At 42.6% G+C, this 17404-nt stretch overlaps 1 protein-coding gene across 9 annotated transcripts in view; it reads left to right on the plus strand.

Moving 5' to 3' along the window:
- Window positions 1-17404, plus strand: part of phldb1b (pleckstrin homology-like domain, family B, member 1b) — a 155626-nt gene that overhangs the window by 108332 nt on the left and 29890 nt on the right. For 8 of the 9 annotated variants that reach the window (XM_051957529.1, XM_051957535.1, XM_051957530.1 and 5 more), the window contains 4 exons: window positions 10008-10322; window positions 11998-12144; window positions 12337-12474; window positions 14718-14846. In XM_051957529.1, coding sequence (XP_051813489.1) covers window positions 10008-10322; window positions 11998-12144; window positions 12337-12474; window positions 14718-14846 — 729 coding nt within the window. The remainder of the gene's footprint in view (window positions 1-10007; window positions 10323-11997; window positions 12145-12336; window positions 12475-14717; window positions 14847-17404) is intronic. The other variant, XM_051957531.1, reaches the window with a different exon arrangement.

Below are 17404 nucleotides of genomic sequence, written 5' to 3' on the forward strand. Positions count from 1 at the left end.
GCTAACAGGAATTACAGACACAGTTTGATAAATGATAGTTTGTGTACATGAAATGCTCAAAATTCCAAAATAAAAATGTGAATTTTTTTGGTAGTTTTCCACACTTTGCTATGCTAATAATAAACACATATTCTGTGTGCTTTTGACTGTTGGTTAGACAAATACAGCAACTAGAATGTTGTTGATTTCCACTGTTTTCTGAAACTTTACACCATGAAAGGGTATGAATTATTCAAGAAGATAATAGTCAGACATGTTTAGAATGAAAGCAGCCTTACAGTTCTCCTTTCATGATAGATTGATACTTTTCAATCAATCACTCAATCAATCAATGAAAATGTATTTATTGAGTGCTTTACAACACTCAAGGTGACCAAAGTGCTTTCCAGTTAAAATCAAACAGTAAAATTAGAATAGAAGCAAATTAAAAGAAAGCATGTCAAAAAAATAAGCTAAGCTAAAATAAAATGTCACCACATTACTGAGTATTAAAAGCCAGTCTGAAAAAGTGTGTTTTGAGTCGGGCTTTTAAAGGCCAAACAGAAACGGAGGCAAAACAAAACTCTACAACAAATGGATGAGCTAAAAGTAGAAGATGAAATGGATGATTCTTCTCTGGATACTTTCAGACAAATTTAGTCAGCTTATGTGGATCTAAATATTTGTTCTTAAACTTGGGGCTTTTTGCTCTTGGGCAGTTTTCTGTTCTACAGGGTTAACAGACCAGGGTGGTAGTTTAGTCCAAACGAACATCCAAATATGCAGTCTTAATATAAATGTAAGTTGGACTGCTCATGTGTTTGTCTCTACCTACAGCCAGTCATGGTAAGCTTTAGTTGGATTGAACTTATTGGCCTGTTTCAAGTCCAGAGCAGACAGTGCATACAGTATAAAGTTCTACTCTGTGTATAAAGTTAGCTCCTTTGCTTTTCTTAGAAGCAGCCAGCAGGACACCTCCCTCTTGAGGAAGTCTCTGCACATTATGGTCTGTAGCTCCGCCCCCTACCCCCTCCTGTTCACACAAATTCCTCCCCACCTCTCACAAGACCTGAGTAAGGTTAGGGGGGTGTCGGCTGCTCTCCATCCGTCCCAAAGTAGCACAGCCAGTTGTGAAATCACTTTAGAGTACAGGAGGAGCCGTGTAGAGAGCAGCTCTGTGAGCCACATCTCCAGGTCCTGTTAGAGGTGTAGGTACCGTTCCTGTCAGCTATGGATCGGTACCATGTGCTGGGTGGCAGCAGGACTGTACCGGCGCTGGGACGAGCTCAGAGCAGGGAGCAGGCCGTGGTGTATCTGCTGGCTCTGGCTAAAGAGAAGCCAGTATTTCTGAACAGCATGGCAGCACTCATGAAGGTAACTGATGCCGCTGCTAATATTAACAAAGCTCAGCCAGTTGTTGCTCTCTGACTGCACTTAAATAGACTGTGTTCTGACGATTCTGTGGTGAGGTTTGGATTCGGATAATACATGTGCTGTTCTGAGACCTGCTGGCTGCATGTGATGTTGTGTGGTTACAAGCTTGCTGCTGGTTCAGCTGTTAACAAGAGGCGCTTTCAGGCCCTCAGTCGGCTTTTGTTCTTGGGATTTCATGAGTTGAACTTGAGAAATGTGTTACATGTTTTCATATTATTGCACGTGGCATATGCACATAATGTGTAGTGTGTGGAAATTGCAGTTGTGTAGTAAAACCACAGAAGCAGGTAGAAACCTGCTGTGCAAAGTAGATGCTTTCAAAAGTCACATCACTGAGGAGATCCTGCAGTAAACACACAGCTGTTGAACAAATATGCCCTAAGAGCTACGTTTGAGCACAGCTAGCATGCCAGGGATGTAAAGTTTCTATGGTAACTGTTCTAGTTCCTCATAGAAGACAAACTGCTTTTGAAATAAGCCTGTCCAAATTTCCAGCATCACAAGTTCCTTTAAAAGTTCAACGGCTCTGGAACAGTTTTCTCAGAATTGTGGCTCTGTAAAGCTGAAAAATTTCGGGGGATTTGTGTTTTCGTTTTCTTGCTGAGAGTTAGATGAGAAAATCAATGCTTCTCATGTCTGTGTTTAAGTAAGCAGCTAAGAGGCAATTAGCATACAGTAGCTTCGTATAAAGACTAGAAATGGGGAAGCAGCGAGCCTGGCTCTGTTTGAAGGGAACAAAATGCTCCAACCAGCACCTCTAAGGCTCACTGATTAATTACCACTGGACACAGTCACACTTCAGGTCTCCAGTCTTTATGCTAAGCTAACCTTTTACTAGTTTTAGCTTCACATTTACTGTATGTACATGCATGATGTTCGCTAAAGTCTGGACACAGGAAATCTCATTAGCTATCATTTTTTTTGCCTCCACACATTAAATAAGTTCACGTGAATCTTACAAAGCGCATCAACCTCTCCACCACAAGTGATGGAAATCATATTGAAGGTGTTATTTGTTATGAATCCGATTGAATAAAATGTTGTTGAAATGAAATTTCTTGAAAATATGTATTTTTGCCCATGTGTCCGACTTTAGGGACACACTGTAGACGAGACTGGTTTCAGTCTTTCTATCCAAGTCTTAACAAAAAGACAAAAAAGAGACAAATTTTCACAAATGAATCCATTTTTGAGAAGACAAATGAGTGAGGAATTGGATAATTATGTGACAGGAATAGGTAATAGAGTGACAGAGTGATATATCTGGGAGCTTATGGTTTGTCTAAAGTTTAAACTTTTAGCAGAGAAGGGTGAAAAGGGCAACGGTTCATGCTGTGACTCAGACTCAACTGATTTAGTGGATGAACATGGAGCAGAAGAGTGGAATGTGGTTGTACTGATGATGGCTGTTGAATGAGACTGTTTTGTTTAATAGAGAGATGGCGATAGTAAATAGATTGGTCTTCAAAACATTACACCAAAAGAACCAGCACACTGAATTTAAAACTTGCTGTGTCGGTGCATTGAAACATCACATAAGTAAATGTCTGTCGGGGCTCTGAAGAAAAATAGAAAGCATCAGTGGAGCCTTGCAAGCATCACTGTAGCTCTCAAACATTTTAAAATAGAACCCTTTAAGCTTCAGTGTACCGCCGGCGGTACACTTACTAATTTGCATAGGAATTTCAAGAATGTCCGACGGGTGCAAATGCGATTATACAAACACTATACACCGATGGAAAGCTTAGATTCTCATGAATCCGCCGGTATAAACCACTTTCAGATGTGATTACCACAGCGGGTGAGAAAAACACATTTGTCCGACAAAAACAAATATTCATCCATCCGTTCTCTATACACGGCTTCAAAGCACACAGCGCGACTCACATTTCCGGGTTTATTATTACACACACAAAAAAAGATTCCACAAAAAACGGCCATAATCCAACCTTTTACATCAGATGACACAAGCCAGTAAACTATTTTGTCCAAAACATGTCCTGAAGTCGGTATAAAATCCCCGAATCGGTCGTTTTCAAGGAAATGCACCTCCCGATGCGCGTCCAATATTCCCCGTATTTTTCGTAATTTTTTTAATTTAAAAATAGAATATTAGCGATTTTTTTGTACTGAAAACGGCTGGAATTGACTGAAGCTTAAAGGGTTAAAAAGATTGAAAAGAAATCAGCAAGTAAAATGGAACAGAAACTGACTTTAAAATTGCGCAGCACTTTTGTAATTTACTTTCCACATGCGTGACGTTATGTTTTACAGTCACCTGGAAACACCTACAGTCCAATTAACTATTTACTGTGCATTGTTATTGCATTTCTGTAATTAAAAATGGTTAAATGAATTACCTGCTTCAGTTTAATGGAGCCAGCGTCACCTTCAGTGTGACCTCGTGTAACCTTCATTTTACTTTTAAACTCAATCAGTTTTCAGATAATGCTGGAATCAGTTCGTGTTGCACATTTTTAGACATACTAACTGCAGTGCTCAAGGGATGGCAGTGTCTGCCTGCCAGTCCACCGCTCTGGTTCAGACTGAAGTTTCTCAGCAGCATTAGTATGAACGCCATGAAACCGTGTGCAGACCTCTGACAGAACCACAGTTCTGTGAAAGCTGTTCCAGTGCCTTTGAAACTTGTGATGCTGGAGGTTTGCCCAGAACCATCATCAGGTCCTGCATGCTTTGGGCTAATTACCTGTGGAGCTAAGAACATTCCCATCAGCCTCAGCTGCACTTTGTACTGCATGTAATTTGGATCAGAGATCAAGTAGTTTTAGCCACATCTGAAATTCTGTGCTCAGATTGTTGCACACAGTGGCAAATGTAAACAATCTCGTGTAATCTGCTGTTTCCCTTGTTTTGGGGTGTTCATCTTGACATAAACAGCTGACAGCTGGGAAACTGTCTACATGGTTCTGCTGTTTACTTTGGCTGGTATGTTCGTGGAATCTCCTCCAGCTAAACAATCTCACATGGATATCCACCACGGGGTTTCACTACTGTACCAACCAGCTGCTGTGTACTGAGTTTTTGTGAGAATATTGATATTTAATCTCATAATTTCTTGCACACAGCAAATTGTTGAACTTAACGAGGCTGATGAAACCGGCTGCACATCTTCCAGACTCCGTCGTATCTCCATCCTTAACAATAATCAAGCCATAAGCCTCCTCCTTATCCCCAGCAGTGTTTGGGAGAGCATAAAAAAGCGACGCTGATGTAGCCTTTAATCACTCTATCTGGGCTTTGATGTTGCTGGAAGTGTTTGACAGGATAACTGGAACCTGTTCTGCACTTTGTGAGATGCCTGCAAGGCTCGGATCCCAGTCGAGAAGGAGGATCCAGCGGCTTAAATGTCAGCCGCCCCCATCGGGAGCACAGACTCCATAGTTTCATTTGGAGATCAGTGCCAGTGACACCAGCACGAAAGACCACCAGCCTATTATCCAGAGAGGTTGGCAGTCCCTGGAGAGCCTGCTCATCCTATTCCCCCTGCCTGGCTTTGATGCTCGTGTGTTCCGCAGGGATATAGGGAATAAAAAGCAGCAGCAGAAAATAAAATAGAAACTGCACTTTGTAGGGATCGTCTGTTTGTTGCTCCTCTGGGTCCTGAACACGATGAACTCTCCAAGGATCAGAGTGTGATCATGAATAGGGTTTGTTTTGCAGACTGTTAAGGAGAAAGCAAATGTGAATCTTCCCTCCCGCCTGCAGATATATGTAGAGAATAAGGCTTTGTTGAACTTTCCCAGTTTGCTCTGGAAGTACTATGAGATCTCTGTTTACGCCTGTGATGTAGGTGAGCGTGGCAATGAAGAATTCGGCTGTACGCTTTAAAAGTAACTGCTCTGATCAAATGCTAGGCAGACGAGGGAAGACCCCTGGGGCGCTCAGGGAGGAGGAGGAGGGGAAGAGGAGGGAAGCATTAAAGGGCATGAGAGAAAACAGGAGACACCAAGTCTCAGGGGAGAGAGGGAGACATGAGGAAGAGATCCTGACTGCGGGAGGATGAAAATACCGAAAAGAAAGAGTAAAGTGAGGAGCACATAGTGACTAAATGAGGGGAAACTGCCAGAGTGAGATGTAGGATGACTGTTTAAAGTTCATACAAGAATGAATGGATGGGATCATTAGTGATGGCTGCACATTGTTGTAAATGTTGTGTGACAGTTGCATCCAGTAAATTATTGCAATAACGTCAGTATGAGTTTAAAGCAACACATCTTATGGACATCATTGTGTAGCCATAACCATGCCTTTGCATTTCAACGATTCAGTGGTGAAGTTTATTGCTATTAATCCACTCAAAGACTGACTTCATTTCCACTCCTAAATTTGTATTTAAGTCCCTAATTGTTGGTTCGTCATTTGTCATGTCTGATGAGATTTGTAGTTTCAGTTTAAAAGTCTGTAGCTAGCTTTAGCATCAAAGACTAGAAGGTAGCCTTGCTTGGTAACCATGTCCTCAGCTCTGGGTTGTAGTGTGATAATCTTAACCGTCTTGTCACATATCAGACATGTTTAATCTTTATTGAAGAAGATCCACTGAGTCGTAGAACAGTTGGGGAACTTCAAAGCTGCATCTGTAAGGTCTGCACGTGACCAAATCCGGCCCGAACATCGACTCAAACCAAGATCCTAAACCAGATTTGTCCCCCGGTTGTCGGGAGGTGAAAAGGGGCTAAGTCTGCCTAAAACTCCTGTAGTCTGAGCCTGGCTTATCTCCCTGCTGGCCGCTGCTTCATAAGGCACTAGAGTGTATCAGTCAGCATGCTAACTCTGTAAGAAATGTAGAGTACAAGTCAAATTAGATGAATCATTTATTTCTTTAACTTTCAACGAGAAAGATGCCCTTCTCTGTGAGCGCAGTCTCAACCTGCATAAGTAAATAAAAAACAAGGCATTTCTTTCATCAAACATTCCATAGTCTTACTTGTTAGATTGCTGCTTTAGAGACAAAGAAAATAGATTTCCCTCCTGAACAACGGTTAGCATTGAAAGCATTACCTAGCAGCAGTAGCAGCTTCGGCCTCAGAATGTCTTCATCCAGCCCAGCTGTCAGGAGAGCCACCCACTAAGTGAGACGAGGAGGGCTGTGGAATGCGTCAACTGGTGTCTGAGGTTGGGTTGGAGCTCAGAGGAGTGTGGGAACTCAGGTATTCCTGCACAGCTCCATGGCTAGCAGGAGGCATCTCCCTCTGATTAATCCAGAGGACTTTCACCCTCCACTGGGGCTTTCTGTTATACTCACATGTGGGATTTCCACTGGCTGCATACCATACCAGTCTAGTATAGCACAACCTGCTGCTTCATTATGGGGTTTTTCAACAATCTGTCCTCATGCAAACCTTAGGAATTTATCGTTCTGACAACAAAGCATTTGTGTTTGCTGATTTGTTTTAGTGGAGTATATGTATATATATATAAAAACACTGAGTTAGTGGATGCTGACATCCACCATGAACCATCAAGAGAAGGTTTCTGTCTGGGTCTCTGTAGATGGTTGATGAATATTACTATAGTATATGAATTAATTGTAATTAGTAAACACGCTGAAACAGGCTGCGTGTTTGTGTTCATCACACTGTAGGCAGTTTCAGACTCGTGACTTAGCTTTCTTTCCCTTTGATGAGTATTAAGCAAACAGAACACATCCACACAAGAGGGAGCATTTTATTTTGTCTTGAGATACCTGCAGATACTTTTCAAACATTTGTTGTTGGATGATTCCACATAAATACAGAAAGGAGTTTGTCATTTTTCACACCTGCCATTTTACTGAAAACACTTCAGATCTTCAGATACGAGTGTGTCTGAAGCCTTTGGTTTGGATGTGAGGAGCCTCTGAACAGCAGATGACTGAATTTTGCTGTGGAGCTCTTCCACTGTCACCGCTCATCCTGGGGGTGGGGGTTGTTGTTGTTTCGGTGGTGTCAGACACTGGGGGTGTCACCGTCTTTTAAAGGCCAGTATTTGTTCATCTGTCTTCTGACTGAAGTTGTCTTGACTTGAATGTGCGCCTCATGTGAAGGTTTGAGCTTTTTCTTCTCACGGTGTCCATCATGAGAGTAAGTAACCCCAGATTTTCATTTCTTTTCTTTTTGCACAGCAGATGTGGATTTATGTTGACAACATGTTTCAGGTTAATGGCTGAGAAACCTCTTGTAGACTCGTAGATTTAATTAAGCTATTTCCGCTTAATTTAGGTTCATATATCTTAGTCATTTGCCAGGGTAAAATTTGAAAGACCTCCATTTGCATAGCTTTATTGAACAACTGTGAAAATGTCTGTTGTTCGAGCCAAATCCTCACGGTTTCCAACTGGGACATGGAAGCTTGGCATCTGGTAAAAAGGTTCGGATCGACACACTGACCTGTTGTACCACCTCGTTCCTTCCCAGCCGGCTCCGAGAGGCCTGAGGGACCTGCCAACCACATCTACTGAGAAACCTAGAAACTCACAAAATGGGCGATTTTTTTTTTTTTTTTAGTGCCTGTGGCAGCAACAACCTTTAGTGCATGCAAAAAAACAGAAAGATGTGACTCGCTCTAATCTGTCAACATGAATTTGATTGGTGGTACCATTTAAGCACGGCTTGACTGCATATGTCAGGCATCAAATTTGAAGTTGATTTATGTTGAGGCCAAACACATTTAAGGGTACAAAGTCTGTCTGCGATCCTGCTACTCATCTACCAAACAGGTTTGGTAGCCTGAAGGCTGTCTGGCAATTAAATGAGACAATTTCAATCAGCTTTCTCGACTGAACCGAGACAGGCGTCGGAACGCTGAGTGGTCTAATCTGTCTGTGTGTGGATGTTCAAGCAGATGTTGAGTAGGAGGACTTGTGTTGTCGCAGACTTGCCAGGAAATGTTTGAAGTTTGACTCTCTTCTGGTGGATATACAACACAGTTCTGGTGCCCAAAGGGGTCTTTTTCTAGCACCCACTCAGTAAAGCGCTAACTGGTCCCAGATTACAGGTTGAAGCTAATGTTGGGGCTGTAGCTGCTAATCATGCAGATACTCCTTCACTGGGGAAGCTTTGTACGTTGCAGTGCGATGGAGAAGACACACCAGGGCTTTCATTTGTTGGTGAGAACAATTTGGCTTGCCAAGTGTTCCTGTGTGACAAGGAACAGACTGGGCCTGAAGTAGAACGTAAACATAAAATGACATTTTCACCAAACCCGAAAAGCAGAAAACATTTTAGTCGAACAATTTGCTGGGTGATTTATGCTTGACTGTTTAATACTAAGATCTGAGAAGATCATCACCTGCCTATCAAACGCTGGTTGGTGTTTGCTGGGTAGCTGTCATTCGTATGACTGCAGACCTCAAGAGACGCCGTGTCTGCAGCTGAACCCCTCCAGTGGAGAGTTCAGAGGTCACCCTGCTGGAATGGTCTGCTGGGGCTCCCATAGGTGGGCTGAGCCCTCATAGTGACAGCTGGACAACCAGCCACACAGTCTGACTCCCAGATAACACCAAGGAAGAGAGGAGTGCAGGCTGCCGTGTTTCAGGAGTTCATCGTAGAGTTTTTGTTTATTGATACAGAAGCTACGTGACAAATACATCCTACTAGTCATACTTTATTCTACCGAGAGATCACCAGTTAGAGTATTGATGTTCATGTTAATCCAGTCAGTCGTTACATGAAGATTCTTTACACACTAGCCGGTAGTGTGTAATCCCCACGGTTCAATTAAACTTTTTGTTCCATTTTAGTTCATTACTTGGCCAAGGAATGTGGCGGAGTAATGTGACGATCGGCGTGCGTTTGTTCTTCTGTGAATCTGTCTGTCTGTCAGCAGCATCACTCAAAAACGGACAAACAGATTTGGATGAAATTTTCAGGGAAGGTCAGAAATTTTTGGTGTCATTTAAAAAAAAAAAGATGCTGTGAAATCCATGACCTGCTGACAGGCGTTGTAGTTCTGAGGCTTTAGGACCATGACACTTACCTCGATAGAGATCTGCAGTAGTTACGATGAAGCTATTTTGACGGTCAATTTCCAGGAAAAAAAACACTTCAGCTGACTTTCTTTACAACTCATGTTATTACTAATGGACTGTTTCTGAGCTGTGGACAACTAAAATGTTCACTGGAACTTTTTGTTGTTTTCAGGTGTTGTATAGATGCTCTCAGCTGATTTAATTGAGAAAATAGCCTGCTGTTTGATCAATAATAAAACGATTAATTGGCTGCAGCTCTCCATTCAGCATCAGGCCTGCTTTCAGCTTCAACCTCTGAGCTGGTGGTCTTTAGATTGTCCTACTGTGGCAACACCAAGCAGCACACAAACAGGAAATGGGATAGAAGTAACATATTGACCTCTGCAGTCCTGTCTGTGGTGTAGGCTTACACTGGCATATCAGTGTGATCAAATATAAAGCTAATAAGGGCTCTTCATTAAAATTAGATACAGCTTGTCAGGCAGATTTTAAACTGTGTGTTTTTACACCCAAATTCAGTTGCTGCATTGAATACAATAAAGGGAAAAAGAGAGATTTTTAGTGTATTTATTCTTCCACGTGTCTGTCTCTAATCTGATGTCCTTATTTGTGTTTGGATGTTCCACAGGAAAGACAGCGACTAGAGACCATCCTAAACCTCTGTGCTGAATATAACAAAGGAGACAGCCCTGGCCTGGACCCCCTGGGTTCAGGAAGGACGGGTTTTCTGGGTCTGTCCGATGGCTCTGTGCGGAGACCGTCTATGGAGAATGTCTTGGGAGGGATGCCGACCTCAGCCTCGCTCCGCCTGGCGCAGAGGCAGAGGGAGAGTGATGAGGAGAACCTGAAGGAGGAGTGTAGTAGTACAGAGAGCACTCATCAGGAGGTGAGGGCATCTCCTGCTCCCAGCACAGCATCAGCACTGCACAATGGAGACCGACAGGTCAGAGGGAATGCTTCTATCCCTGTAAAGATGCTCTCTGTGCATGTCGCTGTGGAACCAGCATGTGCAAACGCTTTGCTGCATCCGTGGTTCTCAAAGTGTGGTTGACCAGAGATCTGAGAGATCCTGAGTGAAGCAGACGTTTGAGGTGGCCATGTGTATAACAGAGCTGTTAGTCTGCACAGCTGACGACCGCTTTAATGAGGTCTTCAGAGTTACAAAGTCATGCAGTTATTGTTTTTTCCATATTGCTCAGGGTGCTACTAGCATGCAGGATGTTGCTTAACATGGATGCATGTGATGTGAACGTCATGTATGGGTTATGTAAGACTGAGCTGTTTGGTCCTACATGTCAGGAACCCTGCATGACCTGAAAAAACAGATGTCAGACAGATAGGAGTGTACATTTTAGAGTATTTACTGTAACGTCTGCACCAAGTTCAGCCCACAAAACCTTAGCTGAAAGATCAAATGACTTGTTTACTGTAAACCAGTGATCATCAACTGGCGGCCCGCGGGCCGAATCCAGCCCTCCGAACCGTCCAATCCGGCCCGCGACTGGATTCCAAAATTGTGAGGATCAAAGAGAAAATATCATGTGGTCCATACTATTAAAGCAGTCAGTCCAGTCATTATTAAAGGATCTGTTTTCCACATCAACTTTTCGTTTTGTGGCCTTAGAGAGTGCCATTTTACCCGTGTTAAGAGGTCTTTTCCTGTCACTTCTGCGGTGTTTCTTTTTCAAGTGCTCTGTGAATAAAGTTGACTTGAGATGAGGCCAAATATCTCTATCACTCCTAGTGGTTGACTGTGGTACAGGTGATAGGAGCACTGACTCATAAAGGCTAAAAATGCCTTCAGTTTTGTAATGAAATGGAAAAAATATAAAAAATAAACATCAAATAATAATGTTATGCCAAAATTCGATTTTTATTTAATTTTTGTTTGAGGGTCCGGCCCCCAAAGTGACTGTCCGGTAAAATTCTGGCCCTCTGGCAAATATAGTTGGTGACCCCTGCTGTAAACACTTGGTGAACATGAGAGGTCAAGTTAAATTACTGTCGTTTTTAAAGCAACAGATATTTATTACAAGTGCTTCCCGTTAGAGAAATAAAGTTCTTGTCATTCATTTGCTTGATCTCTTTAGATTTTAAGGTTAAGATATAACAGTAGAATGACAGAAGTCTGTAGTTGAAAACACAAAGCTACTCTGCTTCTTTCTGCACTTTTTAAATGCAGCCCTGCTTTTTGTGCTGTGATATTACAGATCTGCTAAACAGTAGGAAACTTATGTTTGCACTGATTCCTGCATGAGGCGTATTCAGAAGTCCATCCTTGTTCAATGTTTCTGTTTCTTCTCTCGCTGCTGAATACAAATATGTTTTAACTCAGCCAGTCGATGCCAATATTCAGTTATTTTTAACTGAGAAGTCACATTTCTTGTCAGAAATTCGTATTTCTGGTAACATTATGGGTTCCCCATGGATACCCAAATCCCACTTAAAACATATTTATATATATATAGCACTGAGTCATGAATTCATCCATAGCTGTGTGTAAACCTGAGAGATCACAGTCACAGTATGAGATTAAATGATTTCTACAAAGTACATATAGTACTATTGGCCTTGTTTCCGTCCTTTAAAAGCGCCCTGACTCTGTTCTGTTCGTGCAGCATGAGGATTCCTCCAGTTCAGGCAGCGCAGGCCGTTTGGAGCTGGGTTACCTGGAGGACGAGCGGGTTCGTGTTCTGGCTCGGATTGATGAGCTCAAAACCCGACTGACAGAACTGGAGCAACAACTTCAAGAGTCCAAACAAGAGGTAGAGTAAAGCCGTCCAGGTCTGAACATGATGCTCGGATCTGTTTATTGTTCACAGCAGCACTAAAAGCAGAAATCAGCCCCTGCATCATCACTGGTTTTGTGACTGTGGAGGCCTGCAGCTCAGGGTGGTACTGGTGTCAGAGCTGACCTGTGACATTCAAGTGTGACTTTGTGTGATCCGCTCTTCCAGGCAGAGATGGAGCGTGCCTTGCTGCAGGGCGAGAGGCAGGCAGAGCTGGACCAGATAGAGGCAGAAACAGACATCATCACTCAGCTGCAACACAAGCTGGACGAGCTGGAGAGCGCCATCCAAAGGGAGAAAGACAAGGTAGAGGGAGCAGAGATGAAAGGGTGTGAGGCAGATGCACTCGTTTTAAAGGCTGTGCTTGAGTTCACCAATTACACTCAGATTTACAGAGGTTCAGCACACTGGGAATGAGGGAGAACACCCAGACACTGTCACTGCCTGTGCCTTTACAGTCTCTAAACGGCCTCTTCTGGTGTACATTTTACTTTCTCTACTGGTTCATCACTGTCGGTGTTCAACATTCCTGTCTGTACTCAGCATCCTCAGTGCAAAGACTTTAATTGATTTCATAGACAGCCCCAGAATTTGAAGCCACATAAGGATGTGATTTCCCTCCTTGGGTATCTCCTCTCGCATGCTTCCCACCTCACTGGTTCACTTTGTTTTCTCTGCAGCTTGACTCGACTAACTGTCATCCATTAACTCCTGAACCTCTCTCTGCTTCTCCAGCACTCACCGTGATGGATCTGTGATTAACTTTGCTTGCCTGTTTTCTTGTTGTCTGCATGACAGACCCTGTAGGCCAGAAAACCTGCCCCCCCCCCAATGGACTCTCCAGTCTTTGGTTCTCTAGTGCACGGGTTCTGCAGAAGACCTTTAATAAGGCGTTGAAGTAGTGACCTAGTGAGGGACTCCAGCATGTTCTTTGTAGTGGTTCTAGCTGGTCCATGTCTCTGTGTACCTGCACATACTACATTTCACCACAAGTAGCAATCAAAGAAGAAGGCACATTTGCTTCTTATCTGTTGGTTGTCATATATGTGCTGAATTCTGTTTTCTCCCACTGTGAGGACTCCACAGGGCATGGCTACTTTGATTGCAAGTCTCAGTGTTCCCATCTCTCCTGCAGTTCAAACCTAAATCATGTTTGATTCATGTGCCTTATCTTATCCAAGTAACAGGTATTTTATATGGGAATCCTTTTTACAAAAATGACTCAACATTTCTCAGAAAAACTCAGGTGTTAGTGAAGAAATACAACATGAGCTCTCCATGAATCTGTGGGTTTCCAGGTTATTTTTGACATCTTGGTATAAAAATGAAACAACTGTGTTTCTTAGAAGAGCTCACCTGAATTTCATCTTAATTCAACAGAAGGAAAAAAACGTCCCTTTTACTTCAGAGTTAGCCTCCTCGTGCACTCCTCTACCTTTTCAGTTTTTCCACATCAAAATACAGTTTGAATGAGATGAAATACTACCGGGCTTTGCAAAAGTTCTGTTACACGGTTTCATGATCTTTAGAGACGTTTACGTGTCGGAGTGAAAAATTCCATTAAATAAACTGAAAGTTCTACCTTATAGGCAGGTGTCCTTAATACAATTTTTTTCTCTGGTGAAGTTGTATCAAGATGGAAGTCAAGAGTTGAGATATCTGCTCTCCTTCATGCTGGCCACAACAAGTCTGACAGAGCCAAGCAGCTGAACATCAGCCGGATGACCGTCCACAGAGTCGCGGAGAGGCTGAAGAATGGTGAAGACCTTTCAGATGATCTTTCGAGAATGGTGAAGACCTGAAAGATCTTCACCATTCTTTAGCCTCTCCGCGACTCTGTGGACGGTCATCCGGCTGATGTTCAGCACGAAGGAGAGCAGATATCTCAACTCTTTTGACTTCCATCTTGATACAACTTCACCGGAGAAAAAATTTGTATTAAGGACACCTGCCTATAAGGTAGAACTTTCAGTTTATTTAATGGAATTTTTCACTCCGACATGTAAACGTCTCTAAAGATCATGAAACCGAGTGTAACGGAACTTTTGCAAAGCCCGGTAAAGCCACCGTAGCTCCAACACAGCCATGGTTGGTATTTATTGATTGACTCCTGAGCATGAAACTGGAGCAGCACCCAGGAGACGTGATCCGTCTGTACGTTAACTGGAGAGCATCTGATGTGAAAATGTCCTGTGGCCAGTCAGATAAGTCTGCAGCAATGTTCTCTCACGTTATTGAAGTTACAACTGTACAGATTCTGTCAGGATATTCACTGCCCACAAGTGTTCATTTACTACGTCAGCATTCAGGGTTTTAGCATCTGAGGTATGATGTAGCCAGAAAGTTAATATCACAAAACACTTCATAGTTGAGTTTATTTGCTTCTTGTGCTCTGCCAAGCCTTAAAATGTTGCCACGAGATGTCTGTTGCTAACACCTTACAGCTTTTTATTTGCATGGCGTGGATTTTGAGCAGTGTGTTTCTCTCTCTCTCTCTCTCTCCTATCGACCATCCATCCTGTGTGTGGGTGTGTGTCGTGTCTTTCTAGGAGAGGGCTAATGTTGAGGCCGAGCGCCGGGCCCTGCAGAGCCTCCAGGAGGGCTACGCTGAGCTCAAGAACCAGCTGCATAACTGTCCCGAGTCCCTTCGCGAACACTTGCAGGAACAGCTCAAAAGGGTGGGTCAGCAGTGGAGCAGCAGCACCCAGACCTCCCCTCCCTGCCTGCCAGCTCTGGCCTGCAGCCTTCAGCATCCCACCTACAGCCGTTCATATAGCCGACCCAGCCTAGTTCCCCCTTTTAAAGCTGAAACTGAACCTCACTGGGCTGGCTGACAGTGGCAGAAACACGTATTTAAGATAAGATCCGATAAGATGATCCTTTATTACTCCCCATGCCAGGGGTGTTACAGCAGCAATATACAGTAAAGATAATAATTAAAATAACTAATACATGCAAGAATGAAAAATAAATAAAGAGCATTTGTAATCTCTGATGTTTTTAGGAAGTACGGCATCTCTCTGTGACATTATATCAAGTCCATAATATTTGTTTTAACACAGACCTCAGACTGTTGTAGTGTCCAACGAGAAAAGATGCTTCAACTAGCATTTGGTCGGTTTAGTTTTGGGACAAGAATCTGACTATAACTGCGTGTTATCTGTGAAAGTTAGAGTTTCTGAGAAACAGATGATTGGATTTAACATCATAACAATTAATAGTAACTAATGCCTGAAGAAGAATTCAAACCACAGATGATGTAGCCAACCGCAGTCACTGCCATCTGATTCAGTTCAAACAGAAGTTAGCTGATCATTCAGTTAGCTGTCAGCCAATCAATTGAACCTCGACTATATTGATAATTGATTAATTGGTTTGAGTTAACTTTTAAAGAAAAACGTCTTAATTCTCGGACAGCAGCTTCTGGAATGTAAATATTTTCAGTTTTCTTTCCTCCTCTACAACAGTAAACAGATTATCTTTGTGTTGTGGACAAAGCAGGACATTTGAGGACTTTTATCTTGAGCTTTGACAAACACTGATGGACATTTTTCACCATTTTCTGACGTTTGGTAGATTAACTTACAGTGAAAACGGTCATTAGGTGCTGCCCTTATTCAGAAAAACTGAGTCACGTAAAGTACATAGTATAAGATAATTAAAACAACAAAATACTAATATGATATCTGTAGCATTACTAACAGTGTAGTAAAATATAATCTAAGCTTTAGAATATAGTTAAATAAATGTGATTAAGTGCTGGCTACGCTGTCTTTACATAACATACTTAAAAGAAATAAACTGTCAATTGATTTATAAAAATCAGCTGACAGTTGATTTTTCTATGAATGAATCTGTTGACTCAACTCAATAGATTTATGTTGATTTCCAGGCACCAAGCAAAGCATGTCATCACAACTAAATGTATTTCTAACTTAAGTAGTTAAAATGATCAGAAGAGCTGAAATAGTTTTGCTGGTTAGCTTCCCCCAAAGGCAAACTGCAGCACATGTGGTTTTTGTTTAATAAGATATGGCAGCGATTTTTCAGGTCAAAAATTAGTCTAAAACAGCACGCAGTACAGCCAAAAACTCTAAACCCTTCCCTCTGCAGTACAGCATGTGCCAGCACTCAGCACATACCGTCTCACATAGTGCTACTGGCACCTTTAGCCCGGAGCAGAGGCCTCAGACACACACACGCACTCAGTGTAATTATGAGAAGCCTTCTCAGTCCTCCTCACAGACGTGTTGTTGCCACAAGTTGCAGGAATTTTCCCTCCTCCACACCACACCTAGATGCTACTGGCGCCCTCAGGTCGATACAGGAGCACACAAATGGCTCCTGGTCGCTTCAGCTGCTACCGAGACTTTCTGGTACAATCTGGGTCAAGTGATACAAACGCGCTGCCCTGCATGTGTGACTCTGATCTGCATCTCCTCTGTGATTTGTCACGGCTCACATAATGTGCATAACTGCTCACTAATCAATTAACATAGGCCCTGACTAGATCATCCTCTCTTTGTTTGCTCTCATCCTGCGACTGCTCTGATGTAAATGAACGTTTGGTTTAGAGTCGGGCCACATCTTTTGTTTTACCGCTTCCCAGGAAGGTAAACAAGAAAGAAATCTGTTTTGTTTTGTTTTCCAGCTGGAATACGTAATGCAGGCTGTTTTTAAATGTTGAAATATGTGATCAGTTGTTAGTGAGAAATGCTTTTCTATCTGTGCCCAGCAGGATAAAGTCAGAAGTTGTTGCCAAGGTGTATGATTTTTTTTTTTTTTTCAGTATTTGGAGACTTGACATTTTGAGTTTGTTGTTCCTGTTTTGACCACTTGTAAAAAATAATCATTGTGATTCTCCCACTGTATGTCAGTGAATTGGCTTTCTAGAGTGTTGGGCCCCTTATGAAGTCCCTTCAGCTCTTTCAGACTCAAACACTCTTCTCCTCCCTGCTGTTAAACTTGTCAGCAACTAAACAGTAGGAACAGCAGGAGAGACTGGCTGGTTCTAAAAGTAGAGCCTAAACTACACAGCAGTGCATACACTATGTTCAAAAGTTTGGGGTCATCCACACAATTTCATGTTTTCCATAAACTCCCACTTTTATCCATGTGCTAACATAACCGCACAAGGGTTTTCTAATCATCAATGAGCCTTTCAACACCATTAGCTAACACAATGTAGCATTAGAACACAGGAGTGATGGTTGCTGGAAATGTTCCTCTGTACCCC

This window comes from Acanthochromis polyacanthus, chromosome 13, assembly GCF_021347895.1.
Source record: "Acanthochromis polyacanthus isolate Apoly-LR-REF ecotype Palm Island chromosome 13, KAUST_Apoly_ChrSc, whole genome shotgun sequence".
NCBI classification, from domain to species: Eukaryota; Metazoa; Chordata; class Actinopteri; family Pomacentridae; genus Acanthochromis; species Acanthochromis polyacanthus.